Source organism: Podarcis liolepis (assembly GCF_965112155.1).
Source record: "Podarcis liolepis genome assembly, chromosome: 2".
NCBI lineage: Eukaryota > Metazoa > Chordata > Lepidosauria > Squamata > Lacertidae > Podarcis > Podarcis liolepis.
Window position 1 is genome coordinate 117,738,481 of NC_139555.1, and position 10,322 is coordinate 117,748,802.

Below are 10,322 nucleotides of genomic sequence, written 5' to 3' on the forward strand. Positions count from 1 at the left end.
CTCTGCCACCCTATTTCTGTGGGCCGAATGACAGCAAGGACCACAGATCGCCCACCTCAGGCAGATTTCATCTCTAACCTTGAACGGAGCCTTCAAATGTCTCTGTGTGCGACCCCAATCTGTGCTTAGATTCAGAGCACTCCGATACCACTTTGAACATCCACGGCTTCCCCTGGAAAACTCCGGGGAGCTGCAGTGAAGGAGGCAGAGAGTTTGTTGGAGAACCCCTACTCCCCTCACTGAGCTCCAGTTCTCAGAGTTGCCTGGGGAGGGCGATTGACTCTTAAACCACTCTGCAAATTGCAGCTCTGCAGGGAAGGCCAAAGACATTTTGGCGACTGAGGCGAACCACAAAATGGGGTCTCCCCTTCCTGCCAGGGAAGAAGGGGTGAGGGGCGATCTACATCAGGAACAAGAGCGGAATCAAATCAACCTTTCCTTATGGTTGAAATGGGAATCAAAGTCATTTGGGGGGGGGAAGGGGCCCACTATGAATCACACTAGGTGGGTGCAGATCCCAGGAGGTCCCTCAGCCATTTCCGCCCTAGGGAGGCGGAGTCTAGCAGCGCCTCCTATTCACCAAGAGGCCATGGTGTGACATTTGCCTCCTAGGTGGGTTATAAGGAAAGGGTTAAAATGAGTGTGATGTGATTGGCCAGTAGAAACTGATAGGAGGAGTTAGAGTGAGAGTGGGAGTTGTGTGAAAGTCAGTTGAGTGTTGGGAGTTGGAGGAGGAGGAGGGAGGATATAAGTCTGGCTTGGTCAAGTTGTGTGGTGAGAGAATGAGAGGAATTGTTAGGTGGAGTCAGATAGTTGGGATAATCAGTTTGAAGTTGTTAGGAACGCATAAGACAGTTAAGGAACTAAGATTAAGAAACCGCCAAGAAAAATTAACTGAAACCGTAAGCTTGTTCATGCCTAAAAATAAGCTTGATTATTTGTTAATGTTAACAACTGACTGGACTCCGTGTGTCCCTGTGAGGAGAAACGGGTTGGTGGCAGAAAAGAAAGCAATTACAGTGGTGGCACAGGGTCAATAGACCGTCAAATGTCCGGGGGCCCTGTGTGATCGCCACAGACGGCTGCCAAGGAGGCGGAAGATTCGGCCTCCAAGGAGTGTGCCTCAGCCATCGCTGTCACCCAGGTAGCAGCACCTGATGGAGGCTGGATCAGCTGCCCCTGTGGATCCTGCTGTCTGAAGCAATCAGCTCACCTTGCCTCATGGGTGGGCCGGCCCTGCAGCTCTGTGAGGGAAATGGCAGATGGGACGTAATTACTGACATCCCTTTTTTAAAAATAATATTTTATTAAATTTTCAAAAACAACAACAACACACAAAACAAACAAACAGCAACAACCACAAACAAAGAAAAATATACATCCAACCGGTCGATCGCGACCTACTGGTCGATTGCGGGGCGTCCCTGGTTGATCACAGTGGATCAAGTGATCCCGCCCCAGAAAGCTCAACAACTTTTTAATAGTGGGAGTAGTTCGCAGTCCCTTGGGAGTTGGACATGCCTGCCGTAAGGCAAGGATGGGATCCAGAAGCCCTCCAGATGTCGCTGGACTGCAACTCCTGGCCGGTGGACCATGATGGGAGATGGGAGCCCAGCGGCAGATGAAGGACCACAGGTTCCTTATCCCTGCTTTAAGACTTCAACTGCTAAAAGGTGAACCTAGCTACCTGTTCTTTCTAGGGCTGATTTTCCAGTATCCAGTGAGGCAAATGGGCTACATGAAACACTAACCATGTGGACAACAGCCCTGCGCTCTTTGTTTAGAAGCTTATAATTCTCTCTAACTGTACGTAGATATCTGGAAGGCAGGGAATTTTCTATGAGGAATATGAGTTGCATGAAAAGAAGACTACCCTGTGACACAGATTTGTAGGATTTCCAGTTCTGTGTAGAATCTCTGGTGTTTATTAAGATTTGTGTTGAGGTTCAACATCTCTTCCGACAATTCAAGTATTGATAATGTTCCCATCTCCTGTAAAGTTCATTGTATGTCTATTACGGTGCAAACTCCCATTTTCCTCCTGTGTGAATGCTTTTGATGGCGGATAAGATACTGGCTCTGACTGAACCTCTTCCCACAATCCACACACTCGTGCAGCTTCTCTGTCGTGTGTCTCCTCTGGTGCCTGGTTAGGTACTGGCACACGCTGAAACTTTTCCCACAGTCTAAGCATTCATACGGCTTCTCTCCTGAGTGGATTCTCTGATGGCTGAGAAGGTTAGATTTATTGGAAAACGTCTTGGTGCAATCCGAGCACGTGTACGGCTTTTGCCCGGTGTGGATTCTCAGGTGGCTGAGAAGGTTGGATCGGTCCGAAAAGGTTTTGGAACAATTTGAGCATTTATAGGGTTTCTGCCCCGTGTGGATTCTCTTGTGGGTATTAAGGTGCGAGCTCCGACGGAAGCATTTCTCGCAATCAGGGCATTCGTAGGGTTTCTCTCCGGTGTGGGTTCTCTTGTGGCTGATAAGGTCTGAGCTCAGCCGGAAGCTTTTCCCACAGTCTGAACATTCGTAGGGTCTCTCCCCGGTGTGGGTTCGCCTGTGGCTAATCAGGCTTGAGCTGCATCGGAAACTTTTCCCGCACTCCGAACATTTGTACGATTTCTCCCCCGTGTGGATTCTCCGATGCCTATGGAGGTTCGAGCTCCGGCGAAAACTTTTCCCACAGTCGGCACATTTGTATGGTTTTTCTCCCGTGTGGGTTCTCTGGTGCCTGTGGAAGTCTGAACTCCAACGGAAGCTCTTTCCACAGTCTGAGCATTTGTAGGGTTTCTCCCCGGTGTGGGTTCTCTGGTGCTTATTAAGGTAAGCTTCGTCTCTGAACACCTTCCCACACACGTTGCACTTGTTCCTCTTTTCCCTGCTGTGGATTCTCTGATGCACTGTGATTTCGTGGAAGTGGCCGCCTTCATAAGCAATGGATTTGTTTGGCCATTCCTCCACTTTGCTCCCTTGCTCCCACTCTGGCCCATCCATGACCCCATCGTCTTCTTCCACTGCCTGATGATCAGCAACTTCCATCAACACTCCATGTGGCTCCCTCTCATCCTTACCAGGCCATTCGTCAGCTCCTGAAATCAAGAGACAAGGTGGATTAGTTTACGGCCAGGTTGCTCACCCGAGCAAGACGCTTTGAGCATATTACACTGATCCTGGTCCGACGACACTGGCTACCAATTAGTTTCCGGGCCCAATGCAAAGTGCTGGTTTTGACCTATAAAGCCTTAAACGGATCAGAACTGCAATACTTTCCATATGAACCTACCCAGACCCTGAGATCTGAGGCCCTCCTTCGTGTGCCTCCTTCTTGAGAGGTCCGGAGGATGGCAACACGAGAACAGGGCCTTCTCTGCAGTGGGTCTGTGTCTGTGGAATGCTCTCCCCCAGGGGAGAGTTCATTATACAGCTTTAGGCAGCAGGCAAAAACGTTCCTTTTTAACCAAGCCTTTGGTTGACCTGATCAACATCCTATACCCTTTTTAAAAGTGGCTCTTTTTAGGGGGTGTGTGTATGTATTATTGGGTTATTGCTTTTATTTTTGTTTTATATATTATGATCTTTTTCATGAACCACCCTGAGACCTCTGGGTATAGGGTGGTGTATAAATTCAATAAATAATATTATTGATTGATTGATTGCACTCATATTCCATATTTTCCTTCAAGGAGCTCAAGGTGGCATACAGTGGTACCTCGGGTTACAGACGCTTCAGGTTACAGACTCCGCTAACCCAGAAATAGTCCCTCGGGTTAAGAACTTTGCTTCAGGATGAGAACAGAAATTGCGCGGCAGCAGCGGGAGACCCCATTAGCTAAAGTGGTACCTCAGGGTAAGAACAGTTTCAGGTTAAGAACGACCCTCCAGAACGAATTAAGTTCTTAACCCGGAGGTACCACTGTATATGCTTCTCTTCCTCCCTATTTTATCTTTACAACAATTCTGTGTGGTAGGTTAGTGCCTTAGTAGTGGATTTATAATGGACTGTCCAAACATTGTCCTGATTTATTAGTTGTTAAGAGCGGTGCTGGGGATGCGGGATGCGGGTGGCGCTGTGGGTTAAACCACAGACTTGCCGATCAGAAGGTCGGCGGTTCGAATCCTCACGACTGGGTGAGCTCCCGTTGCTTGGACCCAGCTCCTGCCAACCTAGCAGTTCGAAAGCACGTCAAAGTGCAAGTGGATAAATAGGTACCGCTCTGGCAGGAAGGTAAACAGCATTTCCGTGCACTGCTCTGGTTCTCCAGAAGCGGCATAGTCATGCTGGCCATATGACCCGGAAGCTGGATGCCGGCTCCCTCGGCAAATAAAGCGAGATGAGCACTGCAACCCCAGAGTCAGCCACGACTGGACCTAATGGTCAGGGGTCCCTTTACCTTTAATTCCACTTTAAACTGTCATGGCTTCCCCCAAAGAATCCTGGGAACTGTAGTTTGTTAAGAGTGCTGAGAGGAGATCCCCTATGCCCCTCACAGAGCTACAGTTCTCTGAGGACTGAGCATGCTCAGTGTGCACAGAATGCTGGCTGCTGATTGGTGGGATGGAAAACATGGGGGCAGAGAATGGAATGTATCCTGAACAGGAGTGTTCCACACTGCAACTTTTTGCTTCAGCTCCCACTGATTCTCTTTCCTTGCAGAGGCACCGGGCCTTATAAACAATCCTGGACCTGGCAGCTGACATCACCAAGAAACATGGGATAGCAGTGTGTGAGTGACCCCTGCCAAGCCCCTCGGCCTATAGAGCGAGATGAGCACCGCAACCCCAGAGTCGGCCACGACTGGACCTAATGGGCAGGGGTCCCTTTACTTTTAAGAGCTTAAAAAGAGCCTACTGGATCAGGCCAATGACCCCTCTAGTCCAACATCCTGTTTTCACAGTGGCCACCCAGATGCCCCCACGGGAAACCCACAAGCAGGAGACAGAACACCACCGAGCACCCCACAGCCGCAACTAAAATGGACTGCTTACACTTACCAAGCGAGCTGACATCCTCCTTGACCTCTAGCTTGACCTCTTTGCACAGCGGCCTCTGGGTGATTTCCAGCACTGCGTCATCTTCCACTGGGATATTCGCAGACACTTCCTGGTTCAGCCTCTCTGTCCCCTGGAAACAATAGTGAAAGTTTTAGTTGAGGTAGCACAACAACAATTTATTACTTATATTATTATTTATTACTTATATTATATTACCATCATTCTGCCCGGATGCTGAGGTCCAGAGCCAAGGGCCTTCTGGTGGTTCCCTCATAGCGAGAAGCAAAGCTACAGGGAACCAGGCAGAGGGCCTTCTCGGTAGTGGTGCCCACCCTGTGGAATGCCCTCCCACCAGACATCAAAGAGATAAACAACTACCTGACATTTAGAAGACATCTGAAGGCAGCCCTGTTTAGGGAAGTTTTTAATGTGTGACATTTTAATTTATTTTAAATCTTTTAATCTTTGTTGGAAGCCGCCCAGAGTGGCTGGGGAAACCCAGCCAGATGGGCGAGGTACAAATAATAATTTATTATTATTATTATTATTATTATTATTATTATTATTATTATTATTTCCTCTGGCTGGGTTTTCACAGCCACTCTGGGTGGCTCCCTACAGAATATTAAAAACATGATAAAACATCAAACATTAAAAACTTCCCTAAATAGGGCTACCTTCCGATGTCTTCTAAAAGTCAGGTAGTTAAGAACTTTGCTTCAGGATGAGAACAGAAATCGTGCTCTGGCGGCTCAGCGGCAGCAGGAGGCCCCATTAGCTAAAGTGGTGCTTCAGCTTAAGAACAGTTTCAGGTTAAGAACGGACCTCTGGAACGAATTACGGTAAGTACGTAACCAGAGGTCCCACTGTAGTTTAGTACAACATTTGATTCAGAATTTTTTTTACTCTTGTTTTCCTCCTCTAAAAACTAGGTGCGTCTTATGGTCAGGTGCATCTTATAGAGCAAAAAATACGGCATGTGTCTTTTGCGGTTGATGTTTGTATCGAAAAATTGATTAAACAAATTAAAACAAACAAGAAGGGCCATAGCTCGGCACTAGAACAACTGCTTTTCATGCAGAAGGCAGACACTAACGGGGACATCCCATCGCCGGAAGGGGCTCACCTGCTCTCTCCACTGCTCTCCTTCTTCCCGTCTCGGCAGTAAGCTCTCTGCCAGGGTCACAGCCTGGATACAGGTCTCTGGGCCTTGTTCCCTCACCCGGCTCCGGATTTCCTGGGGAAGGACAGCCAGGAACTGCTCCAGAATCACCAGCTCCAGGATCTGCTCCTTGGTGTGCCTCTCCGGCTTCAGCCACTGGTAGCAAAGCTCCCGCAGCCGACTGTATGTCTCCCGTGGGCCTGCGGCTTCCTGGTAGGAGAAATGCCTGAAGCTCTGAAGCCGTCCTTCCAAGCTGCCAGGGAGCAGAGGAGCTGTTGTGCGGCCTGCTGGCACAGGATGTGGAAGAAGTGGGCTCCCCCATCCAGGCTGAGGGCATTGCACGGCCTTGAGGAACTCTTGCCACTGGGCTTCCCAGCGCTGAGACGACAGGCCCTCTTCCGGCTCCTCTTTCATGCGCTGCGGAGGTGCCACCTCTCTGGGACTCTGCGTGAGGGTCCCCGCTTGAAGGATGCCAGGGGGTTCTCCTGCTCCCCCTGATCCCGTCTCCAGCTCCGGGCTTGCCGATTCCTGCTCCTCCATTTTCACCTCGGGATCCGGCTCCTTTGCTCCAGCGCAGCCTCGGACCGCAGGGCAAGGAGAGAGCAAATAATTCCGCCTCCTGCAGGATTTCAGTGCATGCCAACTGTTTTCTGCAAATGCCACAGAAATATATTCTGCCACGCGTTTTCAGTGCATAGGGGATGTTGCCAAAGGACTACGCCAAACAGCCTGAAGGGCTCTTTGTACTCCACATCTTCTTCCGGAAATTCAAAGGATTTCCTCCTATTCCTGTCGGAAAGGGAAAGAAACTAAGCTTTCAACTTTCTTTTTATTTGTACATTTTTATTAATTTTTAACATATTAATTAACATTCATACAACAGCACTTCTCATCTTATACAATTTATTTGGGACTTCCGTCAACACCTCTGATGATTTCTTTACTTATCACTTATTATGCATTTCTTAATTTCATATTACCATTAGATATCTTTAACTAATAATTCTTCTCATTATCTTTTTTTTTTTGCAATATTTCTAATAATTCACCTTATAAAACTTCTTGCAAACCTACTAGCGTAATCTGTTCATCACACAATTACTTTTCAAATAGTCCGTAAATTTACTCCAGTCCTCTGAGAATCTTGGTCCCACAGGTTTCAAATCCTTCCTGTTAGTTTATCTAATTCTGCATAATCCATCAGTTTCATCCTCCATTCTTCTTTTATCGGTAATTCTTCTTGCTTCCAGTTTTGTGCCAGTAGTATTCTTGCTGCAGTCATTGCATATAAAAACAACTTACAATCCTTTCGATTTATATCATCTCCTACAATGCCAAGTAAAAATGCTTCTGGTTTCTTAATAAATGTATATTTCAACATTTTTTTCATCTCATTATAAATAATTTTCCAGACGTTTTTCACTTTTTTACATTTCCACCACATGTGATAAAACGTTCCTTCTTTTTCTTTACATTTCCAGCATTTATTACCTAAGCTTTCAACTTTCATTCTAGTGCTTCTGATCTTGTGAACAGAATTTTATTGAATCAGGGCACAATCCTGTGCTCAGATCTGCTGGGCTGAGCAGCTGAGGCTCCAGCGGATCTCTGGCTCAGCCAGCTGGTTCCCGGCTCAGCCAGGCATAAGCCTCCCATCCCATCTTAGTCGGGGATCATGCCAGAATAGGCCCTGAAGAAACAGGGCAATCCGAGGGAGTGGTGGTGGGGGACTTACCGTATTTTTCGCCCTATAGGACGCACTTTTCCCCCTCCAAAAATGAAGGGGAAATGTGTGTGCATCCTATGGGGTGAATGCAGGCTTTCACTGAAGCCTGGAGAGCGAGAGGAGTCGGTGCGCACCGACCCCTCTCGCTCTTCAGGCTTCAGGAAGCTATCCGCGCCCGGCGGGAGTTCCCGCAGGCTCGCAAGGCTTGCGGGCAGCAGCCTGCAGCCCGAAGCATGGGGCTCCCTCCGGAGGGCGCCCCGTGCTTCACGCAGATGTCCGCAAGCGTTGCGAGCCCGGCGGGAGTTCCCGCCGGGCTCGCAAGGCTTGCGGATAGCAGCCTGTTCTGGGGGCTGGGGGGAAAATAATTATTTATTTATTTATCCCCCCCCAAAAAAAAACTGAGGTGCGCCCTATGGGTCAGTGCGCCCTATAGGGCAATAAATACGGTACTCTGATACTAAACTTGTTCAGCTTGGTCACGTGACCTGGCAACCCAGCATCGGTTTCGCTGGCAAAAAAGGTGATAAAACTTAAGCCGCACAGTGGAAATCCATGGGAAAGGGGGGCAATCCTCAGAAATCAGAACCAGGATTACCTGGCAGTTCCCTTTCCACAGGAATTCAATACGACTCCCCGTCAGTCGTGTGGCAGCAGCCTGCAAAATAGCGGGAGCGGGTGCTTGCAGGTCTTGGCTACTTTGCAGGTGGCTTCTAATCACATACAGTGGTACCTCGGGTTAAGTACTTAATTCATTCCGGAGGTCCGTTCTTAACCTGAAACTGTTCTTAACCTGAGGCACTACTTTAGCTAATAGGACCTCCTTCTGCCGTTGTGCTGCCAGAGCACGATTTCTGTTCTCATCCTGAAGCAAAGTTCTTAACCCGAGGTACTATTTCTGGGTTAGCAGAGTCTGTAACCTGAAGTGTGTGTTACCCAAGGTACCACTGTACTGGTAAATTCAGGTTGCAAAATTACAGCTGAACTCGCTTCCCGCTTTGATGCAACATCATCTAAACCTCCAAATGAATGCTCTTTAAATTGGCAACGAATCGGGATGAATGCTCAATAAAGTGCCTTGTCTGGAGACACCCAAGCTGTGTACAGTGGTACCTCGGGTTACATACGCTTCAGGTTACATACGCTTCAGGTTACAGACTCCGCTAACCCAGAAATAGTGCTTCAGGTTAAGAACTTTGCTTCAGGACGAGAACAGAAATCAGGCTTCAGCGGTGCGGCAGCAGCAGGAGACCCCATTAGCTAAAGTGGTGCTTCAGGTTAAGAACAGTTTCAGGTTAAGAACAGACCTCTGGAACATTTAAAGCACACGCACACACACACAACCACAAATAATCCTGGGAACTGTAGTTTAACACCCCCCCCCACAGAATTACATTTCTCAGTACCCTTAACAAACTACTATTCCAAGGTTTCAGGGATGGGGGTGGAGAAAATGTGCTTTAGATGTATGGTTTGAATGCAGCTAGGGATCTTGAAGTCTGTGGTTATACCCTTGCCATAAACTGCTTTTAAATTTCTCCTCATCACTCTTGATCTAGGAAGGTATGGGGTCTCCCACCCCCTTAGTGCAACAAAAGCCCCCCTCCCCGTGTGTGTATCTATATTTTCCCCCTTATGCTTCCTTGCTAGGACCCATTGCAGTCATTCCAGTTGTGCTTTCTCTCGCCTTGCTAAGTTTTTAACACCAAAACGCCTTTCAGAAATCCGCCAGAGGGGAACCGCCTGAGTTGAGGGTGGGGTCCGAATTTCTTTTCTTTCTCCTCCTCCCCACCCGCAAAAATGAACAGGGCACTCCCACCCCTACCCAAGCCTTTAAAAATAATAATAATATTTTTTTGAAAAATTACCTGCACTTGAGATCTGCTGCAAAGACTTCTTAAGGCAGCATCTCATTAACTCAAGAGCCGAAAAATTCAAAAGGTAGATGATCCCGGGAATAGAGTAGGGGGTGGGGAGGGGGGGGGAAAGGAAGGAGAACAGGAAGGGACTTTGCACTATTTACAGTCCCCCTTTTCAGTCCTCTCTGGCAACCAGAGCGTCTTATTGGTTTTAACTCCTTCCAGGGAAGGTGGCTAGGCATAGATTCTTAAAAAAGAGAGGAATTCCCTGATTTTTTCCTTGTTTTCTTTGTTTTCATATGCTTTTACACCATTTGTGTTGTATTATCAATGCTGTGGTTTATTGATTTTATATTGTGCACCGTTTAAGAGATTAAAAAAAAAAGAATAAGAAATTAAGTGGTTTATAAATGCTTTCACATAGGTTTAAAGCTGGTTGGCACTTGAGCTCTGCATTTTCTCTTTATTGCTTTTCGTCTTGAGAAAACCTCACCACCTTCACCAAAGGAAATCCAGGTTAGTCAGGGCTCCTTTGTCTGCTGCATCTACATAGCTTTGGCCTGGGATCCTTTCAGCTGTCATT

The 10,322-nt window shown here is 47.7% G+C and overlaps 2 protein-coding genes across 2 annotated transcripts in view; both read right to left on the bottom strand.

Annotated features, from left to right (window-relative positions):
• LOC310701488 (zinc finger protein RFP-like) overlaps positions 1–10,322 on the bottom strand; it is a 221,327-nt gene that overhangs the window by 106,942 nt on the left and 104,063 nt on the right. The gene's annotated exons all lie outside the window — the stretch shown is intronic.
• On the bottom strand, positions 1,054–9,884 carry LOC310701448 (uncharacterized protein). Its single transcript, XM_083492289.1, has 4 exons — positions 9,749–9,884; positions 6,122–6,946; positions 4,996–5,125; positions 1,054–3,092 (listed from the first exon to the last, which is right to left on the bottom strand). Exons 2-4 carry the CDS (start codon positions 6,695–6,697, stop codon positions 2,002–2,004), a joined length of 1,797 nt encoding a protein of 598 aa, XP_083348415.1. The 5' UTR covers positions 6,698–6,946; positions 9,749–9,884; the 3' UTR covers positions 1,054–2,001.

What these genes read in the sequence shown, in the direction of transcription:
- LOC310701448 (XM_083492289.1), bottom strand. Translation starts at nt 6,697, where the DNA reads ATGGAGGAGCAGGAATCGGCAAGCCCGGAGCTGGAGACGGGATCAGGG. An exon ending in GAGAGCAGTGGAGAGAGCAG is followed by an intron (nt 5,126 to 6,121) that starts GTGAGCCCCTTC and finishes TATTGTTTCCAG; the next exon opens with GGGACAGAGAGGCTGAACCA. An exon ending in GGAGGATGTCAGCTCGCTTG is followed by an intron (nt 3,093 to 4,995) that starts GTAAGTGTAAGC and finishes TCTTGATTTCAG; the next exon opens with GAGCTGACGAATGGCCTGGT.